The 21,779-nt window shown below is 31.0% G+C and overlaps 1 protein-coding gene across 1 annotated transcript in view; it reads left to right on the top strand.

The window, feature by feature from the left end:
• The window catches only part of LOC131841889 (leucine-rich repeat-containing protein 24), a 40,540-nt gene extending 19,001 nt beyond the window's left edge, over nucleotides 1-21,539 (top strand). Inside the window, exons 2-4 of the mRNA XM_059190253.1 lie at nucleotides 12,365-12,407; nucleotides 18,704-20,297; nucleotides 20,506-21,539. Of these exons, the coding sequence (XP_059046236.1) occupies nucleotides 18,775-20,297; nucleotides 20,506-21,352 (2,370 nt within the window). The 5' untranslated portion in view covers nucleotides 12,365-12,407; nucleotides 18,704-18,774 and the 3' untranslated portion in view covers nucleotides 21,353-21,539. The remainder of the gene's footprint in view (nucleotides 1-12,364; nucleotides 12,408-18,703; nucleotides 20,298-20,505) is intronic.
• Nucleotides 21,540-21,779: the final 240 nt, after the last annotated feature.

Genomic DNA, 21,779 nt, shown 5'->3' with positions numbered 1-21,779 from the left:
ATTATAATTAGTATTTTTTTCATCTTTCGCGACAATTGTGTTAACATTATTTTACTTAAATTTCCACACATAGTTATTGAAAGTTAAAAAAAATATACATTCTTCTGCTATGTAGGATTGTATTTTTTAATGATGTATGGTCACAACTGTTATACCAGATTTGGTTGTCAGATGCACTGAGGTGAACGCATGACATGTCTATATTTCACAGGATATTTTGAATCTAACGTGGCAAGTGGCCTATAGTCGTCGCATAGATAAATTTTTGTTTTGATAATGGTGTTTATATACCAGAAAGTCAGCCAGAAACACATGTATATTGTCATGTATTCCAACTCATTTTTGCTGACTATTCTGTTTTCTCCATTTTTATTATTATTATTTAAAAATCACGTTAAATATGTTTTTTCTACGAGTACTTATAGTCTTTAGGTATATAGTATTTTTAATCTTACCACAAAGTTTGCCAATGATTATCTACAGGCGGTAGTTTGAATAATAATGGATGATTGCAGTTAGTTACAAAAGTGAATTCAACTCCGAACGTTATTCGAACAAAGCGATTAGCTAATTGCTGCTGGCGACTAAACTTAGTGAATAAAGTATGCAAAAAACTTATACTTGCTTGCTTCAATCTACATTACTTTAATTCAGTGCTAACGAAGATCTAAGGTATTCTTACAACGTATCTGCAGCAGTATTGCCAAAAAAAGAAATAGGTAATTTTTGTTTGCAAATCTAGTGACCCGTGATGTCCGTTACAGCAGAAGGACTTGCTAACATTTTAAATTATTATATTAACGAATTCGTCAATTATTTGTTTTTCAGTTTAAACGACACTTTTGTACATACGAGTATGTACCTATTTTACCCTAAGATATAGGTCTACATTTCTTTCTTTATTTATTAACTCTTCAATTTAAAAACGCCTTGAAATAGAACATTTCTTCTCAATTTTGTGCCACAATGTCAATGGTTGTAAGAGTGAAATTATTGAATATAGAAGAATGCTACCTTTTTATTCTTCAGACAACACATGACAGGACTTACGACTTGTTTAATAAAGTTTATAGACAATGATCACTACTCTACGTCTGGAGCGTTGATTCACGTCTTCGCACCTACCACCAAAACGCGTGTGTGTTACATTTACAGTTGTTTTTTTTACATAACAACATATTTGTAATTTCTTATAGTAATGGTAACAAAGAGATATACATATAATGTTTAATCCAGTATATGGTAATTAAATAAGAAATTGTAAAGAATAAACAACTAGTATCTTATAATGGAGCTATAAACGTCCCGGTATATTATGATTTGTCACTTTTATACATATGACATGAGTGGTCGTAAGTTCGAAATTGACTAACGTTAAATAATGGTGGCTTAAATCGAATAATATTTTGTTTTAATTTAAAAGGCTAAACTGTAGGAATTAAAGTTATAAAATAATGATAGTTCTCTTCATGTATGATAAGGGGACTGTTGTCACTTATCATCATATAGACCAACAGCTTGTTTGTGGTTTCGATTCAAAATTCCTCTCCTTTAATAGATATATGCGAAATCAGGTAAAACAGTATGTTAAACAAATATAATGTAATACACTGGTTTACTGCTCACATGCTGTGTTATAGCATACAATATTATGCTCTGGACAATATCGACTTACTCGTACATAATAAGCACAAAGAGGGATCAAATAAAACGTAAACATAGACTAAATACGAAACCAAATAGTACCATATTTACTGTAAATTCAGTACGAATTTAATAATTATTCAAGCGAATTAATACAAATAGTTCGCATCCATAAAATTATACCTAATGGAGACCACAATATACATGTGTTTGTTTACAGAAATAAAGGCCATAATAAACGTTACATGGTTAGCGGTCGCGAATAATTACGCGTATTGTGACAAGGCGCTAATGTTGTCGGGAGACTGTCCGCCTCTGATGAGGGTTGCCTGTCCTATTTGTTCAAACTTTCTGGGACACTAATCTAACCGGCCTCGATTAACGGTAACTAACTTCATGCATTTCCTGATTTCTGGGATACATATTTCAAATTCCATTGGTATGTAGCATTTTTGACCTCATTTTGAATTGTTTCATGCCAGGTAATCAACACGAAAATCTCAAAACCGTTTAATGAAAGATCTATTTAATTGTTTTAAGACAATGATATCATTTTTTTTAAACAATGTTATTGTTACATTTTACGTACAACTGAGTGAACATGGTGTACCTAATAGTTTGTTAAAAGAAATTAATGTAGATAAACAGCCAAAATATGACTGATCATAGCTACATGTGATGTATAAAAGACTCACAAAAGTGATTCAAACGTGAACTGAATTTAACATACGATTTAATATATATTAGTATGGGTACATTTACGTAGTTAGAAGTTCACAACCTTACAACATTTATATTCCATTATAAAGTAAACTCTCCGTTTTACTTCCTTAGGGGTTGATATATAAACAGTAAGTCTTTGTATTTAATCATTTATTTATTGGAGTGCGTCGGAGTTTCCACTTGCCAGAATACAGTAATATTTTTCTCATACTAAGTTTGAATTGCCAACCCTTTCTCTTTAGCGGATAAACTATGAAATGCTTTTCTTAAGTTGATGTTTACTATATTTAAATGTTTACAGATGCTTAATAATATCAAAATAATACCCATAACTTTTTAATATTTTGTAATCATCAGATTTTGAATCCTTGTTATTATTTACTTATTTTGTTATAAGAAAATCTTGCGGCAATAATAAAAGTTATTCTATACCGTCTATCTATTTATACCGGCTGTATCAATTGATTCTATATTTCATTATGACAGCCTTGGAGGTCTCGCGTTTTAGCACACCGTTTTACTTCTGATGGTCGCATGTTCGATTTCTCGCACGGTGCGAACAATAGTATTTATGAGTATGATTATTTGTATCAGACTGAATGTTCTCTTTATCTATATTTAAGTATTTCTATCAGCTGTCTAATACCAGAACATAAGCTCTAGCTTGAGACTAGATGGCGTTGTGTAAATCCCCTGATCGCTTACCCTGAATCGCCCGATGTGTAAATACTATAAATTATATAAATATACCTGATATTATATTCATTCATCAACTGCACTATATTTACAAAATAAGTAAACCTAGGATAATAATATAGAATCTTTCATTAAATTATGAAAATTTGATGAAAATGAAACAAATCATTCAGTATATCGCTGGAGTTTGATTCGTGAATGACACACGTCGCGAAAGTTTCACTTCAAACCGAGCGTTTTTCTTATCTTTTTTGTTTTTATTGGAAGTGAATTCTCCAATAAACGGTTGGAGTGTTTGTGTTAGGGTCTCGTACGACTGAATAAAGCGAAATTTGACAAACCAATAGAATAGGTAAGCCGATTCGTGACAAGAATAAATTATGACTGTTTTTTCCCCTCCGCTTCGTTCAGAATTGCAACGTAGAGTGCCGCGCGATTTGTTACTGCCGGCGTAAGGTTCAACGAATGGTAGCCGTTTGTTGAAACAAAAGATATTAATCAAATTCACTGTTCTAGTTATGATTAAATAAAATTAAGGTTTTTATGATATAATTGGATTATAAACTTAAAAGATCTATAGAATTTTGATGTTCATTACATTTTAATATTATTCTAGAGGCGATTGAAATTATTCCGTCTATCCGACAGTCAGTTATTTTAAAGGTTGTCCTTAATTGTTGTCCTTAAACTTATTGCATATTTTTTTATTTTCAAGCATAATGAATAAAAATACGTGATATTATTATTGGAGCGTAGATAGATATAGTAGTATAGTTACCTCATATCTACGTAATGTAGTTGTTTCGATTTCCTATTGGCATTTCATACATATAGAGTTTGAATACTGTCAATTATAAAATGTAAATATGGTTGCGGAAGATAGTTATAGGTTGGTATTATAAAATGTTGTTATCCTCGACTTCGTCTATTTTTTACGATAACAAATAGCCTATATCCGCCTTCATGAGAGAATCTATCTCAAGTCAAATTGCATTAAGATTCGATCAGTCAGATCAGTCGGATAGCAACTAAAACTAATGACCTTGCTAAAAGGTTTAAATTGAAAACTAAATAAAATATTCGCTACGGATTGAAATTCTTTTGAAAACCTATTCAAAACGGCATAATGTATCCATAATAATCTATACACAAATAATGCAGATTTTTTTGTTCGTTGCGTAATTAAAAATATATTCATTTTATTATTTATAAAATTAATATCTCACGTTACTCCGTAAGCGGTTTCCCTTTTTTTGTGAAAAGTTTTTAACAAGGGTCCTTAACAAACTAGGGTATTGCGTTGAAGTTTCTTGGAGCTCCACTTATTTCTGCAGATTGTTTTTGTCTTATATTAAAAAGTTCTGGATAAGAATTTAAGTTCAAAATAATATAACACGTTAATGATTTAAATATAGATTACAACAAAGTATTTTAATTGTATCGTAGGGATATACAAAATTATATTCTATCATGTATCTAGTAGAACAGGTAAGGAAGACTTGTTTAATACGTAACTAGAACCCGATTCCAATTAGTATGGAAGCCCATATTTTATAGAAAAGTGTTGTTGATTGAAAGGTCTATGTATTTATTAATATCTAAGAGGTACCTAGACCATTGATAACAAACTCAATAAGTTAGGGAATTTATATCATATATCTACGTAATGACAGACAAGCTGGCGGCTCATTTGATGATAATTAATAATCTATATAAAATATACAAATAGATACTACGGATATAACGTAATCATGTGATGCCCTTGATATCCGTATGAATTCGTGTATTAAACTTATTGTATTACTACAAATATTTCAAATAAAGATCATATTCACTATATGCCTCTAAAATAAAGTGAAAAACCTGATTCAATTTCAGCTTTATATGAAGACATTGAAGTTGAAAGCTGTTCACCAACATGACGTTTGCTTTAATAACCATATTGAACGGAGCACCTGGGACACAGAGTACCATATTATTAAGTATCTACGATAGAATGGAAACCTTTGTAGAGAGCATGATCCATATTTATTTGGGTATAACTTATATTTTTATGACATTGTATCAAAGACTTTTAATGTCAATTTATACAACATGTATAATTAATTTGAAAAGAATAAGTGCTGAATTTCTTGTTAGTTCTTCTCATCTCGAAATCATTCCGAACTGACGGTAGATTTGACATATCATGAGAGTCTCTAATAGACCTATATGAATAGATTAGAATAGATAGAATAGATTTTGATTTTATTTGAATTTGTATATACGTTAAATTGAAACTAATTTAGATCTATTGCGATTTGTTCATCATTCAGCTTATAGATAACATAAAGAGATTCCATCATATCAATGGTACTTTTACAGTGTTTAAGAAAATAATATTTCTACTTAAGATAATCGGTTCTAACAATATATCTAATATCTGTAATAATTTTAAACCTAATATCATAATTAATTACAGATATATATAATATAAATGACAATAAACACTAATAAGATCACATTTCGTTGCTTAAAAATCTGATACCTACAATTTATGTAGGTAGTATTGTTCGTGGTACTGTAGTATCTAACGAATTTACCCTCTGTACGTACATGAGTACGATGTGCTTGGCATCTAATACTTTGGTGGCTAGGGCACGCGATCGCGTGATATAAAAAGGGCACACTACAATTACAAAGAGAATGACCGTTGCTCATTCTGCACGCGAATGTAGCCGTTAAACAAGACCTAAAATTGGATTATTAAAAATTTGGTGACCATGGACTGGTTATTTCAGTGGAGTATAGACTGTCGGTAATTGTAACATGACACTTTAATTTGCAATGTTGTCTGTTCTGCTTTCAGATATTTGAGAGCGCAGACGAGTGGTTAACGTATTGGTCCATAGATATGTCCACGCTATTAATTTTCAAAGTGAAATCGGCTTTTGTTGTTGTTTCAAATATAACATTGATTGGTTACTGCTGTATTTATTTCACATTCACGATACTTAATTAATTTTAAGAAAAAAGTATTATTTATGTTGAATGTACAGTTTCAGTTATTACCAAATTATAAGGTTTGTTACAATTGTTTTCGTAAAGGTCATTTTGCCAATCATTGTAAGAAACCTGGCTGTAAAGTTTGCAAACGCAAACATAACACTCTTGTTCATGTGGTCGATCCTAATCCGGTTTTAAATAATGAGACTCTTCATTATGATGTCTGTTCAACTTCAGACACTTCGCGACCTGTTGCTAGGATGCACGATGAGTCTAATATTCCGGTTTCTTTGTCAGCTAATGTTGCTGATATGAATAGAGGCGGCCAAGAGGTTCTAGTATCGACTGCATTAGTTAAGGTGTATGATATTCATAACCGCGAGCATGTTGCTCGAGCAATACTCGATATTTGTAGCACTTCATATTTAATGACAGAAAAAATGTACAGTCAGCTAAATTTGTCTACAATTAATGTAAATAAGTCAGTAATAGGTATTAATAATGTATCGTCGCACGTAGGCAAAATGTGTTGAGTATCAATGAAGTCATTGAATAATAGTTTCTTGGTTAATATTAATTGTTACATTTTGCCATCAATTACCGATAACGTGCCTTCACGTCAAATAAATTTGACGAATTTAAAATTGCCATCTAGCTGATCATTTAGCTGATCGCAAATTTTTTTTCTCCGTCTGTTGTCGACTTAATACTTGGCGCTCATATGTTTTGGCATTTAATAGGTTTACAGCAAGTGAAATAAAGTATTGATAAGGCGATACTTCATGAAACCAAACTTGGTTGGGTGGTTACGGGCCCAATAAACTGCGGCTACGTATCATCGTCTTCACATAATATAAAACGTAAGTTTTCTTCTATACATCATTCATAACTCTGTCAGTTCGAATGAGTCTGTCCTCAGTCATCTAATTATTCCGTTGAAGAAAAGTTATGTGAAGAACGTTTTATTAAAAATAATTCTCGTTTGAAAAATGGTCGATTTTGTGTAAGGATACCACTGAAGCAAAACTCTATCATGTTAAGCTATTCATTTCAGCGACCTAAATATTGTTTTTCAATAGAGCATAGGAAAATGAATAAACCTATACTTAAAATAATGTACACTGATTTCATGTCAGAATATGAATCTTTAGGTCATTTATTTATTCATTCAACAACAAGCATTACGTTTTAAAATGTCAATCAATTTACTATCAGAAAGTTCTTGTTGAATCGGCAATTATTTTCTCATTACTTTGTTAATTATTTGTAAGCGTGAATACTTCAGGTACCTACTTTGAAGACTCTTTGAAAAAAGGTTATTGTATAAAATTTACGCTAAGTTCGTAGGATTGTCTCGTTGATGTAACGATAATACTCTTGAAAGTGTGCCGTAGTGGGTCATTATACCATTAGGTGACATTTGTCACATTTCTCGTAAAATTTCTCTCCCCCGAGTACAATTAGCTACAGCAATTGTTGTTTTGTCATCTTTACTTACATGGATAATATTAACATAATTATGAAGTATACCCCAGGTCGCATATTATATTTTAAGGGACCAGTCTACCTACTTTACTGTGCTGTGCTTTTGTCTGTTTCTTGAACAAGAACTTAGGAATAGTTTATTAAAAGAGACCTTTTAAATGACTACCAGTACAGTATAGAGTACGGATATTACGTAACCTTATATTTCAATTGCAAATAATAATTATTTTCTGTACTTACTCTTTATTGCACTAAAGAGTATAAATAAATAAATATTTATAATGTGTTATCATTTTCACCAATTCTAACTTTCATTCGAATTTAATTCGAATTTGAATTCTGTCTCTCAAATCTATTTTGTTATTATTTTATTTCCTTCAGTAAATCATAAACATGTCTACCTTATAAGAATATATATTTATCCACGCGTTCCTTAATTACCTACGTTTACTTTTCTCCGTTCCCTTAATTATCTTAATTACCGTTACGTTTCTCCATTCACTTAAATATCTTCGTTTAACAATATTTTCCTGTTTATAATTAGCCGGTCACAAAGTATTGTTTTCCTATTATTAAAAATATTTCTGTATAAATACAAGAGTGAAAAGAAACCGACTGAATGTACCAAATGATATTATAGAGTTTGATCATTATGTTATATTAATAGTGATTATTCTTAGTACTTATAGAGGTTGATTTGATATTGATTTGGAATTTGAGGTTGAGTCGCAATTTTAGAAGTGCGCATATGATTCTGTATCTAAAGCAATAATATAATTTATATTCATTAGACAATAGTTCGATTGAGGATAACTAAACTTAGTTCGATGTAATCTTACCACGATACAACCCGGTCCGTTCACCGCTATTTTTTCATTACGATATCTTTTCCTCTTCGATCACGAACTCTAACACAGTTATGTATCGTAGGACTAGACCTAAAGTATAACTTTATATGGAGCATTTTCTTTTTACAGTATTCACGACTTTTGTAAAATAAACCTACTGAGATTTTGTAATAAAATCTTCATTTCGGTGGACTCAATAAATATCGCTTTAAAATATGTTAATTCCATCTTGTATTTGGGATGGAAGGGACCAAATAAATATTGCCGATCCCCTAATTCTTATCTGTTGGATGCTCCAAAAAGATAATGGGATTAAAGTATTATGTTAATAAGTATAATCTGCTTTTTTAAAAGTTAGTACATATAATCAAACTGTTAGGGAGGTTAGTCAAGTCTGTTACATTTAACTAACTTCAAAACGGAATATTTATTTTACGAAAAATACAATTTTAACTCAGATGCTCACAATTGATTAAGGTTACTTTGATGTTGGTACTATTTATTTATTCCAGTAATGCCTTATTATTTATTAGTGTAGTAACATATCGTACGTATATATGGATGACTTTTATGTGTTATATTGTAACGTAATTGACTAATTCTATTCACCCTATCCTATTATCTAAATTTGGTTCTAACCTGTTTAACTGCATCGGTATTAAATATCCAACTTAAATGTAAGTTTAACATTAAAGATCATGAGGTATCTATTGACTTTAATAATTATGTAACACTATATAAATAAATATAAGCAATTGATTATCTAATAAAACAATTAATTGAAATGAAACTAAGTTAGTGTTACATTTTTAAAACACATACACTACTTATACAAGAGGTATATGCTGCTTATTTTGTCATTATTAAAGTTTATATATGTGTCTGTAGCAAGTATCCGTCAGTGTTACGTACATTCGACCTTTTAAATTATAGGGGCGTATAAAGTAAATATTTGTCAAAATAACAAATACACGTAAGTTATGGTATTACTCTAGTAAAAGAAAATCAACAGAACCTGTGGGGTTCTGTTGATTTTCTCACCAACGATTATATTGAAGTACTTACTTCAGAAATTTTATTTAGTTTGATTTTTAATATCTATCAATATATCTACATTTTATTCTTAATTCATACTTAAGGATCCTTATTACATAATTTTCCTAACTTATTCAAGATCTCAACAGTACAGAGGATATACAGACAGATGCTATCGGTCGCTGTAGATTCAATTGTTTTATAAAAATATAGTTAATCTTGTTTACACAAAATTACATGTATAATAAGTATATAGTAACATGTAATTATATCTAGTTATGCATAAATAGTTCACTTAGATATTATGTCCATATATATATATTTAATTATTGTCATAGTTGATGCATTTGTTTGATATCATGTCTTAGAGAATTGATTGATGCCACTGCGGTAAAAGTTAGATATTCTACTATCGAGAAAGTAAGCGAAAGTAGTTTGCACTGCCTGCTGGGAATTAGAGTTTTTTTTCGTAAAAGTTATTCAGACCACGAAAGAAATGGCAATCAGTAAGCACAATGTTCGGCAAGTATCTGTGGTGAATGCTGAAGTTGAATTTGAACATATTTAAACATGGCAGGAGAAATCTGTTGTATATAAAAATATGATAAAATTATACTATGGTATGATGAGGTGATAGTAAGCTGCATGCAGATAACTGTAATATATCGTTAATTATATTAAAATTGTACTTAAGGTATCCTTATTAACATTGTTGTACAATAAACAATAATAATAATAAACATATCTGTTTTCTCACTTTATACGTGAATAGAACTACATATAATTGAAGTAGAAAATGTAGAAACATTTTTAATATTTATTGACACCTCATTTTCTACAAAGACTTTCAAGTTGTCTGTGTGGAAACCGTTAGTATATAATATGATTAATTTTATAAGTTGACCACGAAATTATAAAGTTCCATTATGTTAAATAAATTTGCGTAAACCTAAGTACTGTTAAGAGATAAAAACCGCAGGAAACGAACAAAATTGGCGGCAAGGTAACGAAGGGTATAAACAAAAAGGCAGAATAAAATAAGAGACAAGTCCATGGCTTTTTTGGGTATAAAATAAATAACGGAGTCTGTTAGGGAAATAGGTAAACAAAGACACAAAATCCCTGTTCGTAGAGCGGCTTTGCCGTAAATCGGGAGCAGTCAGCAATAGAAGCTTGTTAAATCTGGTATTGATATTCAAAGTCGGTGAAGCAGTAGTAAGTGAAGGGAGGGAAATGTGAAAATGTGGCACTGGCTGTAATTGTAACTTTTATATTTTCTAGTTTTATACACTTGAGAGGTTGGTGGGTATGTAAACCAGTCAGAAAGTACCAAATAGATAAAACTTTACTTGCACATAGAAATCCATACTATTTTGGAGCAATTTAGGTAATGTTTTTTAAATATTGCACTATTAACCCAGGCATCTATCAATATATAAAATTTTATATCTCACATTTTATTTCTACATCTCAATATGTTTCTTGTCATTATATGTATAGTATGATGTAAGGTACTAATTACATTGTAGTTATAGTATAGTAACCCCGTAATAACCTTCATTACGGGGTTGACAAAGAGAAAACTAACACTATGCAAGGATTGGTACCTTTTGGTGCGTGAACAATAAATATCAATGTTTAAGAAAATATTCTTGACTGAAATATATAAGTTATTCCTAAATTATAAAGTGAAGAACCAAATTATAATATAATTAATGCAATGTGATGATAGCTCTCTAAGCGGTGCTTCGTAAATTTCAAGTAAAGCCCCGTTGACTGTTTATAAATCATGTGAATTGGGAATCTTCACAAAGAAATAAGAATAATGGAACAGTAGGGAACGCTGAACAAGTCCTCAAAGACTTGTGGCGATTTTACGACATGGTAGTTATTCGTCGCGACGTTGTTTCTGTATCTTTACTTGTTATAGGACTGTTGACATGTTGATTATCTAATTATTTATTTGTGAATATTTTATACAAGTATATAAAACTTTGACGTCGGATATACATACATTGTTGTAATGTAACTATATTTTTTATTATTAAATAATAAGTCTTTAATACATTGTATCTGGTGGTAACACGAATAATGTTATGGTAAATAATGTTATTTACCTTCTTTGACGTTTCGACTAGATTACACTAGCCGTAGTGTACTATAGTCGAAACATCAAAGTCACTCTGGTCAGCTCGAGACGACTAGTATAACCTAGCCGAATCATTGAGAGATGTAAATTCATTCAGCAAAAAATATTCGTCGTAAGACCCAATTCAATTAATAATCTGTATTAAAAACGAAACTTTAACGCTAACTAGCTGGCAGGCTAGCCCTGATTTAAGTTACCTTTTTTAATTTAATTAGATAGCTATCTTTATATGGAATTAAGGCGACGCTAATTTTTTTTCTTCGTTCTTTTATTTCTTTTAAACAACAATTATTTATAAATAACTAATTTGTTCACAACAATTCTGTACGTTCAACGATGTGTACATCTTATTACTTTATCATTTTTATAAGTTGGTCTATTGCTCTAAGTCAGTTAGAAGTTTCAATTGTTTATTCACTATTTATAAGTAGGTAATATCTAAAATTGGCATAAAGTCTTGTCCGGTAGCAATATTGCTTAGTAAAGAATGAGTAGGTTACATTTTATATTCATAATATGTGATCGATCTAACAAAGTATGCAAAGTTTTACCTTCCAGTGTAATAACATAAAATATGGACTTTTATAAGACGTAGAATTTATTCGGGGCGTTTTCGCAGCCCATAGATAAATTCCCTATAAATTATATGCCGGATACCGTTACACCGACGGTAAAAATTCTTTTTATTTTAGTAATAGCCCCGTATGCGACTGCACTACGTCTGTAATGGTATCCGTTTAATCTGTTTTGTATAATAGAGTATGTAATTTGAAAGCTAACAATGACCGTTTTCTTTCAGATTCGACGGCGTACAATAAAGGAAGGGATAGTGCGAACTTGAGGTGAGTCCTGAATTAGCGCCTTTGACGTCATCGATCATCTATTGACACTGCGCCTCGCAACTGCGGGCAGAAAGAACTTAATGGACATTTAATGTGATATTTTATCCCCAAAAATTCCTGATAAACTACTGGTTTACGTAAACCTTGTAAAATATTTCGAGTGAATCGGTTTTCGTAGGTGTCGGGAGGTTGAGTGCTCTTAACATTAAGTGGTCGATTTATAGATAGCTGCATCTTAATTTATAGTAACATTAGATAGGTTTACCAGAAATAATAGCAGAGATTGAGAAAGATAAGAACAATATAATACTTGTCTTTCAATGTTCTCATAAATTCTTACTTCAGAATTTAAATATAGCGATCCACTAAAATAACAACACGTCAGCTGAGTTTCTGGAAGAGAAAATAATTACTGATTTGTTGTTAGCTTTAATTAACCCGGCTATGTTAAACCGTGGAAGCATTAGATTTGTTAGCGCGTCACTGTCGTCTTGCCGCCAAGATTATGTGTTAAATACATTTTGCTTCTAATTACAACCATCAAAAAGATGTTTACTTTTCGAACACGAGAAAGCATTGGTTAACTTTTTATTTATAAGTACCGTTTAAAATTAATGAAAGGATCTAGTGAATATAGTATCAATAAATTAAATTTTCCCATGTTCTCTTCTTCCACTAGTCCCTATTGGCCATCATTTAATGAAGATAGGTATATTTTATTATAACAAATGACTGGTCAAACTGCTGAGCTCACATTTATTACTACTACTTTATACATACATGTATACATAAAATATTATTACTTGCTCATTACCTATATTTATTTTAAAACAAATCTTAAAATTAATTAGGTTTATTTCTGTTTGCATTCATAAGTGTCATAATATATAACTTCTTAACCTCCCATGCAACACTTTCTAAATTACTTATTTGAAATCATCACTTAGGTACTTTGTATTAAATTTGATGGCTGATATTTAATGATTAGTTTACATGTTTTGAATTTGGTTCCGTACTGGAACTACCAAGACTGATATTTTTAAAAACACACTATATTATAATATATGTTGATATATTTTTTATAAGGAATATCGAGTAACACTTATTTAATTGAGTCTTGAATTGAGTTCTGGAAATGTCTTTCAGGAATATCTTTATTAGTGAATTAGCAAGGTATTCTTGGAAGACTATAATACTTTCTATAGTGTTTATTTTAAAATACTATAGTCCTTTATGTTCGACACCTGTAAAATTGGTAATATAAATATGGAAGTAAAGTTTACTATCGACATTCACACACACATTCTAAATGTATTGAGATATAGATATTGTAAATGGTAGTCCTCATAATACAATCTACCATTACGTCAATTTTCTTTAAGACTCGACGCGCTCAGTTCTTTAGCCGGAAAAAGGATATTAGTATGAATTTACTTATACCACAGATAAGATAATATTATAGAATAGTTAAATAAAAACAGATGCAAAAAAGAAATAAGCGTTTCAGACAATAAGACGACGTAAATACCCCTATAAATAAAAATCCACAAAACTCTTCAAATTTTTATCTAAAAGTTAAAACCATATCTAAAATCGGCCTCTGGGGTCTAGTGGTTTAGCACATCGATTTATTTTCTATAGTGGCCTGTTTAATTCATCGTACGGTACAAACATTTTTATTTAAAGACTATGATTTTTTGTATTGGTCTAGTTGTTTTCTATGTAAGTATATTATATATATATTTGTATATACAAAAAAAATGTACTAATTTTTAAATAGTATAATCGTAACAATATTTCTAATATTTAGTCATAATATGAAATGACTTATTAAACAAAATAAACTCAACTAAATTTCATCATTTTGCTAAAAAGGCGCAATAAAAAGCGCTTTCGTTTTCCTTCGAGGCTTGAAAGGTCGAATGTGAAAGCGTGGTCGTAAATAATTGGGACATTTAACCTCGGGATGTATTCAATGGGAAATTTACTCCAATGAAGAGGTCCAAGCTTTTGTATACAGCTACGCGTAACGACTGAAAATTAGTATTCTTCATTCGGGGTCTGCCCCTGCGTGTGTGAAATTTTTCATTAGATTAGATAAATTCTCAAGTAATTGAAAATAATATTAAATTACTTTACGTTGCTATTTGTTAAGTTTATAAAAAATTATACACGTTTCTGAAAATTATATTCTTAAACATTCGGATAGATAGAAACATATGCAATGTTTAACGATATAGTCAATATTATTCTACAATGTTTTGTGGTTCTTATTTTAATACAAATAAAATTAAATAATTTACTTCATGTGTTTTGAATACATCGAATACCTAGTACAATACCAAGTAAAAAATAATAAAATTTAGAAAATTCACTCTAAAGTTTTTTAGAGTGAAAGTTGAAAGCTAAACATCAAAAATTTACAATTTGAGTCAGTCCAGTATTTGAATTGGGTGTTCACACACCCAATTCAAATATTAATAAATACTAACTACACTACCTACTAACTAAAATAAAGTTTCGTGAATCTTCAGGTTAAAGTTCATTAAAATACATTCAGCTGCTACCATGAAAAGATAGCAAACAAATGGACAGACAGTAAAGATAGTTCTTAACAGTTAAGAGTTATAAATAGTGACGAATTATTTCCAGAAAATATATAGACACGAAATATATCAACTTGTTTCGCTTCGTTGGAAAAATAAAAAAAATGTGAAACTTCATTACGAAAACAGAACATAAATATAATATGTTGCTCCGAACAGTTACTGTATTCACCGTGTCTCGCTGAATGCAAGGAAAACGCTGAATACCGAGTTATCTCACAATGGCAAGCAAACGAGTTTTTGCCTAAAATTGATATAGGACGGAGCTGCTATCACGGAAATGTACTCTAATTCATTTAATAACGATTTACGTCTACCTAAATATAAACGATGAAGTGAAACAACCAACCAACTATAATTCTAGACAGAATAGTCTGCGACATTGTCAGCTGTATACACTGTCATGAACTGAACACTAGGTCAGATTAAATTTAAGACATTTCTGTCATATGTTATTTTTTCTAGACTTAGTTTTAAATTCAATAAAAATAATAATTTTATAATATTTATAAAGCTAATAATTGCATATAAACTGGAATGAAAAAATATATTCCTAATGATGACAGTTACTAGCTAAGTTCTAATATAAGAGGTGATTATTCTGATACAATCCAATATTTAATATATTATAATTTATATATTGTATGTTTATAATTGTTAAAAAATCTAGATAGAACAACCGTAAAGTTCGATTCCAATGAAACAGTATAATTTGTTACACTGTACGAGCATACTCGTATATGTGCACAGGAAACCGAGCTCAATTGTTGGTTTTTAGGCCATCCCAATGAATATGGATGAAATCAGTAAATTAACATAAATGATTTCATTAATTTCCCGACAGGGATTGGTTTTCATTGGAAAGTATTATTTTTGAACCGAGCATGATTATATATTTTTTGCATTGTGTAACCATAATAAGATAATATCCTGATAGTAATTCATATAATATTGCCAATTTAAAATAAACACTTATTTACTTTATAATACAACATTTATTACATTTCATAAGGTGTAATCAGTATTAATAGTTAATATAAAACGATTATAAGAAGAACCTGGACCTATAGATACTGTAGGGCGCAGCAAGTTATAATATAAAGAGTGGCTTTAAGATGTTTCTATTAATATAAATATTTTTTTAAGTTATAATATACATATATGCATCGGTTTTTTTATATATTCTAATAATATGAAATAAATATATTTACTTTACGAATCAAGTATCAAATGTTCAATGATTCCATAAGAACATATTACCATTAGGAGGAGTAGGAGTTTAATTTATAGGTAAACATTGTATCATTTTTTGTTTTTTAAAAATATCTGATATATTTTTGTTGATGTTCATATAAATTTATATCTTATTATTAGGCTCCAAAATGTTATTATTGTGTCAGATATGATTCAATAAATTTTATGGGTTTTGTTCTCTATTAATATTATAAATTCAAAATCGGTCTGTGTCTGTTTGTGTGACGCTTTCACGCCTAAACTACTGATTTCAATAAAATTTGGTACAGAGATAGTCTGGAGCGTAAAAAACGATATAAGCTCCAAACTATCTCTTATTACTTAAAAAGATATTATGTAAATGTCAAGTAAGTTGGAATAAAATCTTCCATCTGGGAGCCATTTTCGTTTGCGTTGCAAAAATCGTAATATAATGTATAGTGCAGATGTAACTTTTAAATAGATATACTAAAAAATCCTCGTCAGTATAAAAATAATGTACTAGATAATTATAACTAATTATTATGAGAAAGAAAGTTTGTATAAATATATGTGTGAATGTTTGTTTATTTTTCAAGCAATAACTACTGAACGGATTTTAATAAAACTTTAAAATTAATTTAAAGTTTTATTAAATACCTACTTCATACATAAGAATAGCATATAGCTAAAAATACATAAAGGTATTGAGTAAAGTGTCCAAAATACGTATATATATATAAAATAAATAATATATAATAATGAGTAAATAACAAATATAATATAAATAAAATAAGTGTCAAGTAACCTAGGAAAATGTTCTTTGATCTGCAAGTTATACTCGTGTGCGCTGCAAAAGCCGTTAGAGCTACGCGTACATAATGTATGATGGAAATGTTTATCTCCAAGACTCCTACAAAAAAAGTTTGGGATAACATATATGTATATATATTATGTAACATATCCTTTTACGTTATAAGCTATTGTCGCCGAAATAGTGAACCATAAATAAAATAAAAATTGATACTACATTTCTAAAGTACATTTAGTCTTAACAAATTTATCCTTATCAAAAGAATTACTTTTGTCGATTATGTCGGTACTTAAAGTAGATAAACTTTGTCTTTCCACTACATTATTTGACAAATATTTTAGTTCACGACGATGACCAGTCAAGTGCGCAGTGTAGGATACTATGTAATATTATGTTATCTGTGTTGGTACTATATCAAACATCTATACATCTGCTTTGTCTTCATGACTATGCGGTATAACCAATTTTGATGAATTCTTGTATAAAAGTACAAGGAACTTAGGAAAATAAAACAGGGAACTCAAAGCACTAAGCACGCTAATTGGATTGGATCTTCAATGAGAAATGTTACATAAACGGGGAAAGTGTGACGCCGACAAAGTTGCGCGGGTCAGCTAGTATAGTAGATACTTTACAGTTATGTCATTCTGCGTATTAGAAATTGAATATTTAAAGTTGCGTTGTAACCATTTAAACTATATATAGACACACACACTCGCATATTCATAACAGGAATCCATATTCATAGTCCTGCCTGGTATTTCTGCAATTTTAATATATTGTGCATGCCTTGCATTATATTCAGAATGTATTGGCATTCTGAATATAATGCAAGTTCATCTTTATTAGATATTCAATTGATGGGCTATTTTTTATGTTTATCTCATGTAATATTATACTAACAAATATAGAACAAAAATTTTAATACTTAATTTTATAACTATATTACTTCAATGTTAGTCAGTGCTATTCTAATTTCGTTAGTAATTAATTACATAGTATTTTTGCGGTACAGAATTTCATATCACATATTTAACATACTAATAATTAGTTAATACTAACAATAACTTTAGATAATGTATTCATAAGAGCATTCATAATGCGAAAATTATTAATAGATATTGTGGAATCACGGGTCCACTTGACATTAATAAATGAATAATCAATAAGGGGTGAAAGCAAATGTAGTCGTGGTCACAGCAATGTCTTCATTTAGTAAGATCGACAATCTGCCTCTAAATGAAGATTTATGACAAGTAAAAATATTAAAATGATGGGCAACATTATTAGATAATTTTATTGGGTAATCTTTATCATTTTAACATTTTTACATATATTACAATATATTAAAAAAGAACATATTCAATACATTATAGTAATACGATATTTACTATTTTCAAAAAGTTGTTGTTTGTTGTATTCTTACTAATATAAATCAGGATAATAATCATAATAATAATTGGATATTTGTATGTAATAATTACATTTGAATTCAGAATGGAACGAAACGGAAAAATAGTACACACATTATTATTGTTATTGTATCCTATCATTCGATTTAATCAAATATATATGAAATGGTCATAAATTTGTTGTCTTCAATTATAAAGAGACTAAAACCGAGGAGTATTGGTAGTTTTTAATATAATTTCTTTTGGTTACAGAAAAGTCGTCCAGGGGATGACGCTCGGAGGTGAAGACGAACGAAGTGGTGCGGGGTGAGCTGGCGCGGGGCATGTGGGTGCTGTTGCTGTTCGCTTTGGCGGCGGCCGCCACCGCCGACTGTCCCCGTCATTGCGAGTGCAAATGGCGAAGTGGCAAGGAGTCTGCATTGTGCGCACATGCTGGCCTCACCGCTGTCCCACCGCGACTAGATCCCACCACACAACTTCTTGATCTTGCCGAAAACAGCTTACCTATTCTTCGTAACGATGCCTTTGCTGCTGCTGGTCTACTTAATCTACAACGTCTATATCTTCCCTCCTGCAAAGTACGGACTATACGAAATTTTGCATTTCGTGCTCTTGTAAATTTAGTTGAACTTGATCTTTCACGCAATGTACTCGATAATATACCATCACATGCTTTTGATTCTATCCCGGAGCTTCGTGAGCTACGCCTGAGTGGAAATCCTATAACAAAAGTATCAGATGAAGCATTTCTAGCTTTACCTCATTTAGTTCGGCTAACTTTGAGTGCCTGCAAAATATCTGAAATTGGACCCCGAGGTTTTATTGGACTAGAAGCATCCCTTGAATATTTAGAATTAAGTAAAAACAAATTGCAGGTTCTACATGTTGCCGTACTAGCACCATTAAGATCATTAAAAGGCTTAGAATTAGCAAATAATCCATGGGATTGCACTTGTGCTTTAAGACCAATGCGGGATTGGATGATAAGAAGAAACGTGCCTGCTACAGTAGTACCAGATTGTGCTCTACCACCACGATTAATGTCTCAATCATGGGATCGCCTTGACCTAGAAGATTTTGCATGTCGACCAGAAGTAAGCGCAGCAACAAATCATTTTAAAGGTGTGGAAGGGGAAGAAGTAACGCTAGTATGTCGAGTATCAGGTGTACCTGCACCTAGAGTTAGATGGATTCGAGCGGGTCGTTTACTTGCCAATACAACATCAAGTAATGTCAATTCTGGTAGGACCTTTATGTTACGTAGTGAAGGAAAAACTAGTAATTTAACTATTAAATCAACAGATATGCAGGATACTGGTTCTTACACATGTAATGCAGAAAATCGTGCTGGTAAAGCAGAAGCTACTTTAAATTTGGTAATTGAGAAGAAACCACAAGGTAGAAGTTTTGGTGGCCGAGCTCTTATGGCGGGAATGGCAGTATCTGCTGTGATAGTCTTAAGTTCGTGTTTAATAGTATTATGTGCTTATGAAACTCGTAAAAAAAGACAATTAGATAGGTGGAATGAACAGATAGTCACAACAAATCATCGTGATGATAGTTATGAAAAAATAGATGCAAATCTTAAGAGCACTGTTGAAGTTCCAAGAGTTTTACCTAATGAGGGTGGACGAAAAAGAGGTGATTATAGAAATGTTCCTTCACATGATCCGGAGGATGACTATCAAGGTTACTTGAGGGGTGAAGTTCAAGAAGAGTTAGATACATCAGTATCACCACCTAGGGAAACAAAATGGCTTCGGCCAGAGTTCAGTTTAAGAAATACGATTAATAATGTTCCTGAAAGAGATCTTCACATACCACGGTTCAGCGATTACAGTTTACGGTAATATTTATTATTGTAATATAATTTAATGGTAATTTTTTTATGCTTTAACATGTACATGTATTATACATCTTAGTAACTTATATGGTAAACACATAAAGTAGACTATTGGTATAGAATAACCCTTTAAGATACAGTAAAAATTGCGTGATTTGTGTTCACGTACTACATTATAGCTACTTTATAACCTATTTTTCCATTGTTACAGAACTGACGGAGCTTTAGAATCGGTACAGGGCACAAATTCAACAGGAGTTCTCAGTGCGCACGTAGAGATTTTATCCGAAAATAATCGTTATAATAATAACCTTCGATCGTGTCCTCGACCACGAACACGTGACCGTCTTGATAATGATCTTTCGGGCAGTGATAGTGAAAAAAACTATCCAGATTTAATAGAAATGAGTGCTTTAGGGACTTCTTCATATTTACGAAATGAAATTAAACATGATCCTTACTATTTCTATACTATTCCTCGAAGAAAAGACGGAGATAGTCGTAGTCCTCTACTGAGTAGCAGAAGAAATAGTTCTGGTGGTGATTCAGCTACTTTTTTTGATAAACCTTATGATAAAAATAGACAAAAACCTTCTGGGCGACGATCTAATAGTTTTTTAGATCTTTCTACGGGTGGTAACCGAGCACATCGCAATCCCAGTCTTCCCGCTTCACCCTCGAGGGAACAACCAACTGTGCCGTCCGCTACACCACTATTAGATCTTTCGGGCCTTCGAGATTATTCTCGAACTGGACAACCAATGGAGGATTTTGACTTTAGAGCATCACAGCTTGAAAAATTTTTAGAAGAATATAGAAGCTTAAGAGAACAGCTCTCAAGGATGAAAGAAACTAGAGAAAATTTGCAGAGAAATAGGGCAGTGGATAATGACGAATTAAGATCAATTTTAAAAGGAAAACCAAGTGTAGCTGTAACGGAAACCTCGTCCTCTGTAGCTCTAGCTGATGCAGCATCCCCGTTAGCTCTCAGCCCACCAGAGTACAAGCCGCAACAATCTCGACCGGAGTGGCTTACTACTTTGTTGTATCGTAATTAAGTAGGTAGCAGGTGCTGTGTTATGAATTTTTATCACCACGGACTAAAAGTAAAGTGTATAATAAAAAGACCAGACGTTGAACACTCCTATCATAATAATTAAGTAGATTATGTACAGATAGACATTCAGTAACTGTTAATAATTATGAAATTGTAAATACTTGAACTGATGATTGCGATAAGAATTTAAATTGTTTGTAAGTGAAGTGATATCATGGATGCATTCTTTTAAAGTTGAAATAAATGAAATTCAAAGTACAATCATAATATTTTATTATTCCTGAATAGTTTTATTGTACTCGAAATAAAATAAAAGTTATAAAAATGCAAATCATTTTAAAAATATGGAATTAATTAATTTACTGTCACTATTAATAATATACAGGTTTTTTATATTTATAAAATGCTTGTACTAAACATATTTATTA

Source organism: Achroia grisella, unplaced genomic scaffold (assembly GCF_030625045.1).
Source record: "Achroia grisella isolate CSIRO2021 unplaced genomic scaffold, CSIRO_AGI_Agris_v1 utg204, whole genome shotgun sequence".
In the NCBI taxonomy this organism is placed as follows: domain Eukaryota; kingdom Metazoa; phylum Arthropoda; class Insecta; order Lepidoptera; family Pyralidae; genus Achroia; species Achroia grisella.
The sequence above is the reverse complement of the archived record's forward strand: the minus strand, read 5'-3'. Positions and strand labels throughout refer to the sequence as shown.